Source organism: Parasteatoda tepidariorum, chromosome 3 (assembly GCF_982258835.1).
Source record: "Parasteatoda tepidariorum strain Cologne lab strain chromosome 3, Ptep-v5.0, whole genome shotgun sequence".
In the NCBI taxonomy this organism is placed as follows: Eukaryota; Metazoa; Arthropoda; class Arachnida; order Araneae; family Theridiidae; genus Parasteatoda; species Parasteatoda tepidariorum.
The window spans coordinates 53,172,331-53,188,970 of NC_141757.1; the positions used below are offsets into that span (position 1 = coordinate 53,172,331).

At 27.4% G+C, this 16,640-nt stretch overlaps 1 protein-coding gene across 2 annotated transcripts in view; it reads right to left on the reverse strand.

The window, feature by feature from the left end:
- Nucleotides 1-16,640, reverse strand: part of LOC107446076 (acyl-CoA:lysophosphatidylglycerol acyltransferase 1) — a 19,320-nt gene continuing 2,680 nt past the window's right edge. For both annotated transcript variants that reach the window (XM_016060612.4, XM_016060611.4), the window contains exons 2-6: nt 13,164-13,388; nt 11,005-11,219; nt 8,946-9,082; nt 7,903-8,042; nt 1-1,938 (exon numbers count right to left, since the gene is read on the reverse strand). In XM_016060612.4, coding sequence (XP_015916098.1) covers nt 1,514-1,938; nt 7,903-8,042; nt 8,946-9,082; nt 11,005-11,219; nt 13,164-13,386 — 1,140 coding nt within the window. In that variant the 5' untranslated portion in view covers nt 13,387-13,388 and the 3' untranslated portion in view covers nt 1-1,513. The remainder of the gene's footprint in view (nt 1,939-7,902; nt 8,043-8,945; nt 9,083-11,004; nt 11,220-13,163; nt 13,389-16,640) is intronic.

The window sequence follows — 16,640 nt, forward strand, 5'->3', positions numbered from 1 at the left end:
TTTTTGCGCATGAAGTTGAAAGTAAATTTTAAAAAATTGTCACCGCAAATAATTTTGTCAAAGTTTAAAAACCAAAAATTCCTAATAATAAGCATACATAGTTTTTAACACCAAATCAATAATTTGATGAAAAATGTAAACTATAACTTGATCAAAGTGTAAACCACTGTACAATTAAGAGTTAAGATGAAACTAAATTTTAAAAAATTTAAATAATAAAAAGTTAGTAAATACCCAGTTCGTTTATATAAACTTATAAAGAAGCTTTGCACATTTTTTGTAGAAAAAATACAATTTAAATATCATATCAAGAAATGATAGAAAAAAAACATAACAATACTAAGGATGTAGAACATTGGTATCATTAAATACACAATAACAAGAAATAAAAGAATTAAAAAATTTTGTCATTACTTGCACTTGTACTCCAAATTTCAAATGAAGGGGAAAAAATTATATGTTATAACAATACTAGTAATAGTTCAGGAATTAAAAATTTATTGTGATAAGCAAATATGGTTTGATTAAAATAAGCACAACCAAAACAGAAATTTGTTCTAAATATATATATATTTTAACTTTCTCACAATATAAACAAATATACAATTAAGTTGAAATTTGATAAAAAAAATTTCAAATAATTAAAAATAAGAAAATGCCGATATAGATTAAGACATTAATGAAAAAATTTTTGCGGAGAAGACTTTAATTCGTAAAAAGAGAAAGAAGAGAGCATACCATGTAAGCGAGTATGAAAATTTCTAGTTTACAAAAAATCACTGGGAATAAAAATGGCACTTTCAAAGCAGGGTAATCTAATTTATATTCAAAATGGCACTCGAAAAAAAAATATTACTCCCCCTCTCTAATGTACTTAATTTGCATTACGAATTATGCTATTCAGAGTAAAGCTTCTTCAAAAAAACCATTAGGCAATTCAGAAATGCTACTGAAATTAAACTAAAAAGAAAACTCTGAATTTATCATTATTAAAGCATCAAAAAGTAACTGCATTTATCACAGATTTTATATGTGCAGCTTTATCACAGGTAAAAGTACAAACATAACAATCAGAAGCTATTAACTTGGTAATAAATATTAGTTTGGAAAATAGCACTTGAAATATAATGACGACATTATACTGTTTGACATCATTCTGTCTTTTTTTCCCCTTTTCCCGATACAAAATGCTTTAGTTTACAGAGAGAAAAAAAAAAAACAACAAATAAGACAGCAGAATGTGTGGTAATTGAATGTTAGAATTTATATTTTTCACTGTAAAAAAATATCATTCATTATGTGTTCTTAAAGCACTACACAGACAACACGATTAATATATAAAAAAATCATGCACTTCATATAATAACATTTAAGTATAACTAATTATTGTAATCAAAAATTAAAATATATATAAAAACAAGTAGCAGTAATAATTCTCTGAGTGAGAAGGCCCACCAATCCTCTAAAAAAAGGTAAAGGCAAGCTCCAAAGTTTTTAAGGCAATCAGTTGTCTTTAATACCAGGCAAAGTTCCACATCTTTGATAGTAGATACCAATGAAGTAGGGTAGAAGAGATGAAAAAGACGTGAATGGATATTATCTGCGTGACTGTCATCCGCACATGGTGGGGTTGATTTTGCACAATATCACTATTCCCATTTCTTTGGCTCTGGGGCAAATGTGGAAACTTTTTGGTACTATAATACTCTTTTAAGAGCTCTTCCTTTTCACTCCAACGGGCATAGACCCAGTCTCTCAAAGAGTCAGTGCTGTCCAATGGTACATCTGCGACGGGATAACGACGATAATATAAGTATGTTAAACATGATGGACGGGATGATGCACAGATTGCAAGCAAATCTAAAGGATTATGCAACTCTGGATAGGCAATCGTTAAATCTATGACCCACTTCAATGGTTCACATTCTTCCTGTGTACCTAAATAAAAATTAGAATACATATTCAAAATATATTTAGTCTTTTTAGAATTGTAATGCAGAGCTCATTCTAGGCAGAAAAAAGGGCAGGGTGCAGAAGTTTAAAAAAGGGGCATTATCATTCTGAAAAGGTAATAATTTCTTTCTATGGGCTTTACATTATCTCTTAAAGAACATTGTAAATTAGTAAAAGAAATTTTTTTTATTTTTACTTTACTAAAAGTAGCAAAGCAATCACATTAATTACTAATTTTTATTAATAAATTAACATATATATCGAGTTAATGAGATAATTAGCTTAGTGATTTATTTAAAATGCATGCATATATTAATAAAATAATAAATGTATGTTTTCAAGTGTCTGTAGTTATGATTTAATCATTAAAATGATTAATAATTATGATTTAATGATGGTGGAAGTAACTGCAAACTTTCAAAGACAAGTGCAACAAGGGGGTGTGATGGCTACTTTTCCTTTCCCATATAAATCTATGTATTGACAGCAACGACAAAATAAAAAGAGTTGAAAATAACAAAAGTTTAAGAAATCCATTGTAGAGTTTGGGGGGAAAATAAAGAAGGGTTGAGGAAAGAAGGGGCAAAAAGGGTATAGAGTCTATTACATCAGGGCACTAATTTACTTCAGGGGCAACAGGGTGGATTCTTTTGACCAAAAGGGCAGCAGGCTGCTGCACCCTGTTTACCCTGCTAGAATGAGATCTGTGTAATGTGTCCTAAGAAAAAGAAGACAGCAATCTGAACAGATAATAACGAGATTACTTTAAGTTTTCAATTTCTCTTACGTTTTCTAAAACAATTTCTCGGTAACAATTTTAAATTTCTTTTTTTTTTTTTTAAAAAAAGAGAGAGAGATTACTTAATTTTTAAAAGTACACAACAAAATCAAATATCAATTCACACGAGACAAAGAATAAACATGATGATGATGTTTTGAGAGGTAAGAGTTAAACATGTAATCTGATACAGCAAATGAACTGAAATAATTTTAGTTCCTATTTATGTGTTTTTAAATTTGGTTAGGTAATCTTAAAAATACGAAAACATAAATAAATAATAATAAATAATGAACATTTATTAAAAAAATATTAAAGCAATGCAAATTTAGTGCCTTCAGAGTTAGAGTTCGCAAATACTCGGTTTTTTAAGAAAGATCACAGCCCAGTGTTTCCAGAACAGAGCGAGAATCTTTGGTATTTTTTCTCCTTCTCGCATTTTAAAATTACTAACCTGAGAAATTCGCACACTCTATAAATCAATTTCAAAATGCACACAAATTCCATATTATTGGAAAAATTTTCAAGTCCAGTATTTTTTATTTTTTCAACCTTTATTTCACTTATCTCGTTTCCCACATCGCCCATCTTATTAAGAACCCGTCTAAACAGAATGTCCCCCTAAAACAGGGAACCCCTTTCAGAACACATGAGATCGAGATGCTGGTACATTTAAGTTTATTATTTTATGCATGAATGTAAGATAGAGTAATATCTAAGAAAATATCTTCCATTTTGAAACGAACAAACTAAAAAAGAAACAAATGCAAATACAAACGAACAAAATTAAACAAATACAGACATAATTCAGCCAAATGAAAAAAAAAAAGATAGTTAAGTATCAAGTGATATTCACATAGCTGAAAATGTAGAAAAAAATAGTTTATTGACTTGTTCTGCAAACTTTGCCAAAAGTGCATTAAAGAACCTTCTTAGAAGCAGTAAAAAAGACTAATCAGTGTAGTTAGAACTACAAAATTGTTCACGGTTGATTACATATCCGGTGGAATCGTTCTTAGCAATTAAATTAGTTATAATTTAAAAAATAAAGATTTTGATATAAAATTACAAATAAATTATGCATTTAAAATAGAAAATGGAAATATATTTAGCATTTTCTGAATATATTTACAATTTGTTTTTAATGTACCATTTATTTTTATATGTTATATTTTATAACCAGAAGTTACTATTTATTTCTCTTATGTAATTATATTCTTTGTATGAAATTAACTGAGATAATATAACAGATGTTAATAAAAATTTGCATAAACGATCACTACTACTATTGCATCCCAAACAAGCTATTTATTTATGAGAGAGGAAACCCCGTCCCATCAATAAATAAGCATGAAGTTCATAAAATAGCCTGAAATTTCTATTCAACTTTCTTTTGCAGAGTTCACGAATTGTTGAGGCAAAGAAGGGTTTGGTTAACATCATTCTTAACAGTTGATACTTAATTAAATGCAGTTCAAGGTCAAATGATCGCCACTTAATTTGTCAGTGTGTTTTCCTTTGCTTAGAACAACCCTGTGTTTTTATTTCACTTTTTGGTATGTATTACATTTTTCCGATTTATTAATTAATATTGAAAAATATCCCCCTCCCCTTTTCTTCCATTTTTGTACTTCTGCAATATTTATGCCTTTTGCTTTTTAACTGAATCAATAGTACAGAACTGTTTTATTTCAGCGATTTGGATGAATTATTTGAAGAGAATAAATTTTTTCTTTTTCCTTTCATTTGTATTTCGGCGATTTGATTAGGAAAAATGGAACATTTTAACTAAATTGTTTTCATTTAATTTTTTTTATTTGCTCGTTGGTTCTTTTGCTATTTGGATGTATTTATTGTTTCAACTGAATTAATAATTTAGAACTTTTCTTTTATTCATTAATTAAAAAAAAATTTTCTTCACATTTCATGATTTGGATGTATTTTGCATTTTAACTGAATTATTATATTAAACTAACTAACTAACTCCCTGGCATTACAGTCCATGTTGGACCATGGCCTCACTAACAATTTTCCTCCGAAGTCACCTGTCTCTAGCTCTTTGTTTCCAGTTTTGGACTTTTAGAATCTGAAGGTCTTTTTCCACCTCGTCAAACCATCTCTTGACCGGCCTTCCTCTTTTCCTTTGGCCCTGGCACTGCCCCTTGAATATCTTCTTAGTGCCTCTGTTTTCCTCCATTCTCTCAAGGTGTCCTAGCCATTGAATTCTCTTTGCTTTTACTTAATTTATTATATCTTTTTCTTTAAATAGTCTTGGATTTCAAAATTGTATCGCCTTCTCCACAGATCACCCTCTTTGACAGGTCCAAAAATAATTCTAAGAATTTTTGTTTCCCAGGTAATCAGCATTTTTTCTTGCTTCTGGGTTGGATTCCACGTCTCTGATATTTAGATAACGGTCAGATTATAGTTTTATAAACCTGAAGCTTTGTTTTCTTCATTATTACTTTTGATGTTAGCAATCTCTTAAGTACAATGCAGCTGCGATTTCCAGTATTTAGTCTTTGCTTAATCTCTGGCATAATATGATTGTTTACCCAAGTACTTCAATTCCCTAACTCTTTCAAATTTTGTCATTTCAGTGATTTGTAGTTCTGTGTCCATATCAGTTCCCTTACAATCCATTATCATGTATTTGGTCTTATCACTATTTGCTTCTAGACCAAAAAGACTAGCTTCTTTAGTTTCGTATTGTTAATGTTTTCTGAATGATGCATTTTGAATTATTATATTATAAATGCATTTTTTTTCTTCTTTTCTCACTAGCCTTGAACTTCTGCGATTTGGAAATATTTTTAATTTTAACTGAATTAATTGTTTATAAACTTTTTTCCTCTTTCTTTTATTTTTAGCAATGAGGCTATATTTCGCATTTTGATTAAATTAATAAATAACAATTAGGTTTCTTTTTTAATTTCATTTTTGTATTTCTGTTATTTGGACACATTTTGCACTTTAACTAAATTATTTAATTGTTTTCCCTGCAATTTGAATGTATTTTGCATATTAACTAAATTATTAGTAAAGAACTGCTTTTCCTTTTTCTTTTTTTGATTTTGTAGTTTAGCAATTTGAGTATGTTTTACATGTTGACTGGATTATTAGTTAAGAACTAGTTTTCTTTTTCCTGCGATGAAAACCCTGCAGCCCATCTGGGTTTTTTTCATGAACAGACACAATATCTCCTGGAGATAAGTAAGTTTTATTAATATATCCTTACTTATTACTATTCTGTATATACTAGAAGCATACTTGTATATACAAAAAATATACTGCTTGAATTTTATCAAAGAGACAAAAGAAATTGTTTTGAGAATAACTATCATTTCAGTCATTTTTTATACCCTCTTAATATATAATGAATTGCATAATAATAAAAGTCACTGAAATGATTCTTTGTATAATATAAAGCATTTGTTATGTGACTACTTTAAAGTTATTTATATATATATATACATTCATAAAATAAATACACATAACTTAATGTAGCACATGGCATGTTCATATTAATTTTAAACGCTTGAATTCTTTATGTCTTACAATGAACAAAATATTATAAACTTTTATCTTTATTATACCATTGAAATGAATTCGAAAAAAGATGAAAAATTTTAAACATTTGTATTCTAAGCATTTCATCTACATAAAATAAGATTTTACTAAACAAGCAGAAATACTCATTAAATTTAATTAATAATCATGTCTGGATGTATCATATATCATGAACAACCAATATCTACAGTATGCAATCATATTCCATTAATAAATAATTTCATTATATGTTCATTACATAATTTAATAGTTCTTTTTTAATTAACAAAATGTTTACCAAATAAAATATTAGTCAACTAAAATATGATTCAAAAATATTAAATAAAATACATTTTTGTCACTCGTTAAACTATAAAATATAAACTTAAATCACAAGTGTAATAACAATTTTATTAAACTAAAATTTTAAAATATCAGAAGCCTTTATTTTTTTTTATGAAATATGTAAACAAAACATTTTTTTTCCAGCCTCAACGATTTCATAGTTTGAACTGAACTAATCGAAAATTAGAAAATATTCTTCCTAGTCAAGCAGTCATAAGAGAAGCAATGAACTGAGTAAAGAGATGTGTTTTGACTTTCAATAAAATTATGGTTTTCTGCCAAATTATGAGTTCAAAATTCTAAACTTTATCTTTAAAAATAGATTTCTTAGATTTTTTACAAAAGGTACAGTAGATGAAAATAGGTACAACCTATATGGAGATATTTTGGTTTAATCTTTTAAAATACTTTAACAGACATTTTTTTTACTAAAAAATTTATTTCTGCATTCTTTGCCTAAAAATATATTAAATTCGTTTTAAATATTGGATACTTATAATATTTATCCATTGGTGTATTTTAACAAAACCTAATGGGTTTTCAAATCCAAATAAATTATGCAATAATTTACTTGGATTAGTATCATGGGTATGCTTATTAATAATAACTTGAATAGCAATGGATATGCATATTAATAATAATAATTTGAATTGCACTGTAATTTGTCATATAGATAAGTTATGTACTATTAGAATTAAGTAATATGTTTTCCTTCAACCATGTACTATTTTATTTAATCATTATTTAATACATTTAAATTTTGTTTGAAAAAAAATAAGCAGATTTCTGTCTTGTTTTACTTAATTTTGCATAAAGCTAAATTTCTCAAACAATATACTGATAATTTCAAAGAACAATTTTGTTTAATAATTGGAAAGAAAATTGATTGGAAATGATGAAAAGTGAAAAAAAAAATCTACTTGGTATTAAAAAAAAATTTTTTTTTCAAGTGAGCCCTATTTGAAAGAGACCCATTGTATTTTTCTGGCCTATACTTACCTTGGTGAACCCGGCTAATAGGACCACCAATGGCCAAAAAATAGACTTTGTTGGAAAAATATAAAAATGTTTAGGCTGTACAAGTACAAAAGTTGCAGGTATATATTAGAGTACACATCAAATAATGTACACGTCACATTTAAATGAATTTTTAATAGAACATATTTTCAATTAAAATTACATAATCGAACAACATAAGTTTAAAGACCAAGTGCTAGAGGAAATGTAGAAAGCTGAACAAATGTTAACATCTTGTATTTTTGATTAATATGACCTACCTTTTAACAAGGGTACATCATTATCTAACGCTTCGATTAATTTTCCATCAGGACGGAGAGTGTTTAATATAACTTCTAAAGCTCCAACTCTGGGAAGAGTAACATGCTCCAAAATTGGAAAATTATTTTTTTCAGCATACCTGAAAAGATAAGGAGATAGAAAACTTTACTAAGTTGTTACCCCCATAATATAAAGAATGGAGTGTCTTTGCTGGAATAGTTGTACTCTACAAACTTCATTTTAACTTATATTAATAAATATTTATTCTGTTACAGAAAAACAAGTATAGTAAATAATTGTCAACTAGAAAAATTAACTATTCTCTCTACTTGAAATGAAAAAGATATTTTAAGATCTCATATCCGCATCTGCCACCTGGGTATCACATGACTTCTGAAAGTGCAATCACTACCTTCTAGCCAAAATGCATAGATACTAATTTTAGTTTTAAAAGATTTCAATCTTTTATCATTTAAAAATTTTAAAGAAATTTTTTTCACATGTTTAAAACATTTGTAGTTTAAAAACTTATATAATTAATATATTACCAAAAGTCATAAGCTGTAAAGAATAATAAAATTAAGTTTTCATAGATAAAAGTTAAAAACTTGCTTTAATTTTAAATTTTATTAAAGACAAACTCTTTATTTTATTATATGTAAAGAAGTCAATGCGCCCAAAACTAAAAAACATTTTTTACTCCGATAGTATTAAACAGATATTTTGTAATTGTGCTTTTTGTCTTTTAATTTTTAAGACAAATTAATGTTCAATTAGAGAAAAATTATGTTCTTATTAATTGGCATAAAAAAGGAATTAAAATCATTGCAAAGCTCGAAACCCAAGTTGTTTTTACTGCCAGCAGCTTTTAATTAAGGTAGCACACTACTAAATCTACATATACAAAATATTATAAATAAAATAATTGATTAATTAAATTTAAATACTTTCGAATATGAAAGATGTTAATAAACTAGAAATGTTAGCCCAACAGATTTTTATTCTAATTAAATTTTATGAAGCAACCAGTGCTTTTGCTTACTTAACACTTGTTTCCTTCCTTTTTGATAAAAATCCACCTTCAGGAAACAGAATTATCCAGCGTCGATTTCTACCTAGATACGCATTTAAAAGATGCCTTTCTAGTTTTTTCATTTGATAATCTCTTGCTGCTTTACCCTGTAAATAAAAATTAAAAAGATTAGTAAATTTGAATTTAAAAAAAAAATACAACTAAGTTTTCATGCAGTAAATATGACAAAATTACTATTAAGACTGAAATAACAATTAAAGAGGCAAATAATGTTCAAATTAATTTATTATGAATCTGACATAGGATATTTTAAATGCATTTTATTAATCCCCCTAATGCACAGATTTTTTGGAGAAAAAAAACGGCCAAAAAAAAGCAATTTTTTTATGTAAAAAAATTGATTCCGCTCCTGGTTCAACTTTTCTTTTGGTGGGAAATTTTGATATACTGCGCTTTTGTTCCATTGAAAAAGACTATATTTTATTCTTGAATAAATAACTGTTATAGCTCTCAATCCTATGTAAATGATAAATATCAATAAAATGATTTTTTTTTTTAGCTTTCACATTGTTATTTTCAATTCTCAATTATATTCAAAAGTGAAAAATTATAGCAACATAAAATAAAATGCCGCTCGAATTATCTCGTGTGTGCACAGTTTGGCCTGTTTAGTGTGCTCAAATTAACTCAAGTTTCAACGTATTACAGGGTTGCCACAGAAAAAATGAACAAAATGGTTGCTTCTAGTAGCCTAAAACATGAAAATAGTCTCCTGAAGTTATGAAAATAGCTGCCTAAATGAAAACAAAAATTCAGCAAAAATAAGACTAAAATTTTATGAAATTACTTAATTGTCATATACAATGATCCATTTAGTCATGTTGGAGGGAAATATGATAATTTTTACATAAACGTTAATGTTCTAGCACTAAATTTTAATATTAAAGAAATTAGTCTATTTGCAGAACATTAAATACTTTTAAATGCTAAAATTAATGCAGAAAAATAATTTTTTGTCAAAAAAAAAAACATTCTCTTTCTAAATTTTGCCTTTCACATCATTTTTCCTTTTATCAATAATTGATTTAGCAAATACACACACACACACACACACACACATATATATATATATATATATATATATATATATTCCATTATGAATTATTCCATTGTGAATCAGTGCAAATTGAGCGCATTAAAAAGTGATGACTCAAATTTGCAATTCAATACTTTTGTATTCTTTAGAAGAAAAAAAATCATTATGTTCAGAAACTACAGCGGGATACAGGATGTCAACCCAATTTTCGATAAAAAAAAAACATTGCCAGAAGCACAGAAAAGTCTCCCAATAGTCTTCTTTTCCTAAAAATAGTTGCTTTTATAGCCTTTTCAGACAAAAAAAGTAGCCATAGTTGCCTCAGGTAGAAAATAGTTACAAATAGTCGCATTTTAATCACCTGTGGCAACCCTGTATTACAATTGCTTTTTTAAAATTATTTTTAAGCTGATTGCTTTTCTTTAACAAAAAAAATAATAACCTGTGCCTACAAATTAGACAGGCACAGGTTATCATTTTTTGGCATATTTGGAAAGAAGTGTTTTAAAGCTGCATAAATTGAAATTAACTTCAGCAAAAAGATTATTATTTTTAAAAAAAGGACAGAAAAAATTTATGCTTTCAAATTGTAACTTATAAACTTCAATTTCAAAACCTATTAATATATGAGCAATATTTTTTTTTTTTGCTCATTGATTAGATGTTTTACTTTTCAGGAATTCATTCACAGGTGTCAGTACTTAATTTTTCTTCTACAGATTCAGTATATTTAACTCCATTAACAACAGAAAGGCTCCTGTGTGTTTGCAGGCAGTGTGTCCCCTGATGAAGTACTGTTCTGCAAACACACATTTATAATTTTTTTTAAGTATTTTTAATTATTAAGTATTTGTGTCTTATTTCTAGTTTATATGAGCAAATAACTTCAAATTACCCTTTTCTAAAAATATAATAAGCTCCAAAGTGATTATTATATGAAAAGATAACACTTGTTTTCAAACAAATCCTCACCTGAGTAATAAAATAATCTCCATGCGTAACAGAAACTGCTCCAAAATTAGTGTAACGAAACATTCTATCCATTATCCACATAATAGATTCCAAAACACCATTTTTCTCTTGAAAAGCTAACATTAAAAGAGGAACATCAGCAGTTGATTGATGATTTACCAAAAATAAGCATCGATCTTTTGTACAAGAAGATATATCATCTCCCAATTCCACAACTAAAAATTAAAAAAAAAAAAAAAACATTTAAAACAATCGAAAACCTTTAAAACAAACAAAGAAGAAAGAAAATTATCATATACAATTGTTTTTTAATGTCTGTAATTGGAATATATATACGCTTGACATAACAACCCTCGATAAAAAGAGACTTTATAAAGTGAGGTTTTAAAAAAAAAAATACCACAAATATTAACTTATAGCTGAAGCAATATTTGACTAATTTTAACTTTATTTTAATAAAAATTTGGAAGCTAACAAAAAAAAAATTGGTACACTTAATTGCGTATCGGATAATGGAATAACCAGCTAGCCAAATCATTTTATATTAAACTAATGTTAAACCTCCCCATTTAACAAATATTTGCTGTTTTATGTCCCCGCCTAACTGCGTAAGAAAAGGTACTGAAATGAAAAAATTTGTTTATTTTCGAGAAATGTTTCGCCAAAATGGAATTTCCGTTTTTCAGTTAAGGTAAGGATACAAAAGGTGGTCATTTCAATAGGGACTGGCCTGTTCATTAGTAGGTCCAAACCTTAGACGAGGTTTAACCAACTAATATCTCCTCTAAGGTCTAAACAGGTGTTAGGAGTAAAGTTGAAAAATTAATTAAATTTTTCTGCCAGTTATATATTGAAGTAAATGAAGGGGGTTTTACCCCTCTTTGACTTACTTCATTCACACATCATTTAGAATGTAAAAAAGGATGTGATTTGCTTTCTGGTCAAAACTTGTGGTCTCCTCCTGGTGCACTATTAGCCTTGATAAGAAAAATTTCAAAAGCATACAGTGTGTCTTTCTCTTAAGCAGAATAATCATTGCTTAATCCAGTGAATAATTCTAAATTGGTTGCAAGTTAAGAGCGAAAAGGAATGATTTGAATTAATCGAGGGGAAACCCAATTAATCTTGGAAACAATAAATTTCAAAATATCCCAAACAAAAATAGTGCATTCATTTGAAATTTCTCAAGTTTCGAGGATTAGAAAAAAATAAATTCTGAATGTATTTGAAAGGAAAACGCAAGTCATGAAAATCTTAGTAGAAACTGAAAGGGAAAAATCTAATTTTGATTAAAAATTGATGAATTAAATGGGTATAAAAACAGTCTTCAATTATAGATTTTTTCAGAAGGGATCAAATAATATTTTAGCTCCTATATTATACTTTACACTAACATTGATTTATTTTTATGATACTAACACAGACTATTTCAATTATAATTGTTTATTTATCATAAAACTGAGTTTATTTAATCAAAATGCTACACCATGCATTAAATACCATTAAAAAGTAAACTTTTGCAAAAATTTAGACTTTAAGATTGAACATTGAGTTTCCCTTTTAATTAAATAAGCCGCTTATTTGCATAGATTTAGCTGGAATGGAGGGTATTTCTTTAAGTGGAGTTTACAGGAATACTTCAAAGGTGCGAAATGCACAGGAAAATAGTAGGCTGGTTTAACAAAAAAAGGGAATGCAATTTTCAAACAAGCAAAATATATTTGATAAGTTTATATCCTTTGAAAAGAAAGATACACAAATTATGAATGACCCTAAATTATAACCACTTATGACTTAGAATAAAAACTTAGAGGGTCATGTTACTCTTCCTTCAATCAAAATGAATTCAAGAGGAAGCTATTTTGTCGCGTATGATTTATGCGGTCGTGTTAATAACTTTAGAAAATCCAGAAAAAAATCCAGTGAAGGACTTTATTTACGTAAATAAGGGTAATAGTAAAGTTTATCATGGGGTCAAGAAGAGAAACCAACACTAGGAAACCATTTTCGCTTGTGAGTTAAGTATTTCTGCATTACATCATTTCTCATCAAATATATTAATAATAAACACAGAAAATATTTTTTAGATATAACTAAATTATTTTATAAATCAGTCTAAATAGAAAAAATAGCTCTATAAAGGGAAAAAAATAACTTACGGTGAAACCCTGATTTGTAACTCCATGATCCTACCATACTCAACATCCATTTGAACAGGATACCTTCAACATACCAATAACCTGGATGATTGATGATACGAAATGGCAACAGAAAGAACCACATCCATAATAAATATGTTGGAATACAATATAGATTGGTGATGATAACAAAACCCACATGTAGAGTACATTTAGTTAAATGCACTATCCGAGTTATAGACATGGCTAAGAAAAAAAATGGAATTAAACAGCAGAAAAATTTTTTTTTAGAGAAATATATAAATTAGCTATATTTCATAGCTGCCAACGTGGGTAGGAAAAAAACCAGTAGATTTTACGAAATAATATAAATTTCATGATAATTGTTGCATAATGTACTAAATATTTTACACATAGGGAATTTTAGGGATTTTTAATGGTCGTCAAATTAGAAAAACTGCTTTATTTTCCAGTTATAATTGACATTTAATGAACTTGAAATGCAGTGTATTATGTTTACTCATAATTTTGAATAATATTAGGCATTTAATTCATCAAACATAGTTAAAAAAACTTTTTAATGAATTTAAAAAGGGAGTTCTGAATAAAAAATAAACTGAACATTTTAGAACAGTTAAGTTTTAAACTTATTTCGATAAATGAGGCTCGCTTCATTATGTATCTGTAATATGTATTTAAATGTTCAAGCAAGCTTTAATCAGTGCAAAAATGTCATTTCAATATGGATTTTTTTTAGGAAATTTACTTAATTTTAGGGAATTTTCTAAAAATATACAAAACCCCAGAGAACTTTTATTAAACCAGTAGAAACTTGCAAAATCCAGTAGTCTACTAGAAAATCCAGTAGAGTTGGCAGCTATGATATTTACATCTAAGTAAATCAACTTTAATGTATAAATTATCAACAATGAACAAATAACCTTGATTAAAAATAAATAAAAAGAAGTGGTAATAATTCTAGTAATACAATTAGAAAATTTTATATTAAAATTTAAGTTTTAAATCATTTTATCAAATAATGCTTAAAAACAAGTAAATAACATAATTTCTAAAAGTTTAGAAGACTGAAGTTAGCAGAACATTTATGTAATAAGAACTTCTTAAACTGTGCATTCTATTATATAACGCATATTTTTTGTTTTAAAAATTTACCTCTCACATTAAGAACTCAAACAAAAGATTTTATAGGCATTAAAATAACATAAGATGATAAATAAAAACTTTTATGATCAATTAACAGAAAAAGATGATAATAATTACAAGTAAAATATGAAACCTACAAAACATAAAATCATTATGTTCTCAAACTTTCTTCCAATAAAATTGTAATAAGACATTCATTCATTGCTTAAAACTAAATAAACTTTAAGAGACATAGTTTGGTCGTAATACATGAGAATCAGCCATCTTCTTATCCAAAATTTCAATATCTGTTTTAAAATGGACAGAAAATTTGACAACTAAATAGTGACACATGAGAAAATAATTATAATAAAAAAATAATCCTAAAAGAGGTATTTTTACAAGCCTATTGCTATCCCTAAGGCAACACTGGCCAGATCTTGTACTTATGATAAATTTTTAAAAAATGAATGAATAAAATAAATGATGAATAAAAGAGGTATCTTATATCCGATAATTATATATACCACCATTTATTTCTTTTTTGAAGATATAAAACTAGTTATTGACTTATTTTGGCTTTTTTAGATACCTAACTAAGTAGCTCAGAAGCATTTCAATGTTAACATATCATAAATAGTTTCATACAAATAATTTTTCAATTCTTCTACACTTAAAAAATCCTGCTTTTTTGAGCTATTCATTTTGAAATGTATAATAATAGCATAAAAAATATTGCCTGCAGGAAATTTCGGCAGTTTTTTTTTCTCACTATAAACATACAAAAACATTTTCTGCAAACTGCGTCCTTGCCTTTGTATATATAATGCATATCTGCTGTCTGAATTCATCCTATTGTGCGATACTTTAACAATTTTCTCATGCCTTTGCCTTTTTATTGACAAAATATGGTCACAATTTTAATACAGGAACACTAATATGGAAATATTATTAAAAAAAAAAAAATTTAAAAAATTAGGTAGTGGCATTTAGGTGAATACCCTAGGCAGACACAAATACATACATGAGAACATTCCCAAATCTATCTTGATTTTTTATTTTTAAGATTTATCTTTAAAAAGTTGAATTAAATTACCCAGAGTCTATGCATAAATACATACATACTCATAGATACAATTTCTATGGTACTACAGTCTGTTCTCGATATAAACATCCCTATGGTCCAAACAAAACTGGTCGTTATAACCCAAGGTTGCAATATCATTATGACGCAAGCTAGATTGCTATATCGTTAAGACAGACCTATCACTTACTTATAATTATACATAAATATAGGACTTATTTTGAGAAAAACATGCTAAAGATAATTATGGAACTAAAGTCAATAAAGTACAATTATTAATAAAATACATTAAAAATTTAAAATATTATTATTAATTTTTTTCAAATGCCATTTTTTAGTACTGCGCTTAAGCTTTAAGTCATTCAGTGCTCCTTTTTTTTTTTAGATTTTGAATGTTGGAGGCAAAATGAAACACTTTTCTTCGGTCCAGAATTACATCATAATTTTTAAATATTTTAACAAAGTGATATTTTATTAACTTGTGATTTTGATGTTACTTTACCATCTACTTTCTACAAAATTTTCAATTGATGTTCTAAGCATATAGCATTAATCTGTTTACGTGCAGCCATTCTCAATAAATAACATGCTGCTGAGAACTGTTACGTCTGAACAAAAATAAAACAAAAAAGAATATAAACACCACTTGTTTCAAATCCAAAATAAACTTCCTTTTACAACACTTAATAAAATAAGAAAATACAATTGTGAAACAAGTAAAATATGATTCAAGAATTTATTGAACTCTTCAAAATAAAACATTTACAAAGATTTTGAATGCGCACAAATAACTCCAATTTGTACTTCAAATTCTCAATAATAGAAAACAATAAAACATTTTTTTAAATAGAATATGCCCTGGAACCCCAAGGTTAGGAATAGGTGATCCTAAACAATTTTAATAAGAAGTTAGAAACCAAAAATAAGCAAAATTCAATTTGAAAAATATGTAGGTTAGTAAAAACAGCACTTCATCAGGGGACACACTGTCTGCTAACACACTGGAGCCTTTCTGTAGTCAGTGGTTAAACCAAAAACTCACTGTGCCCCGAGGCTCCATAATGGAAAAACTAAATAATAAAATGCAATACCTCAAAAATTCAAATAAAGATGCAAATCCGATGATACACAAAAATGGTCCTGCCTCCCTCTCTTTAATAATAAAGAATTCAAAATGTTTCACTCAGTAATAACACGAAAAAAAAATAGTGTAAGAATAATTTCCTTAAGACTTTTGTTACCCATTGACTGACTGTCAATGAAAAAATTTA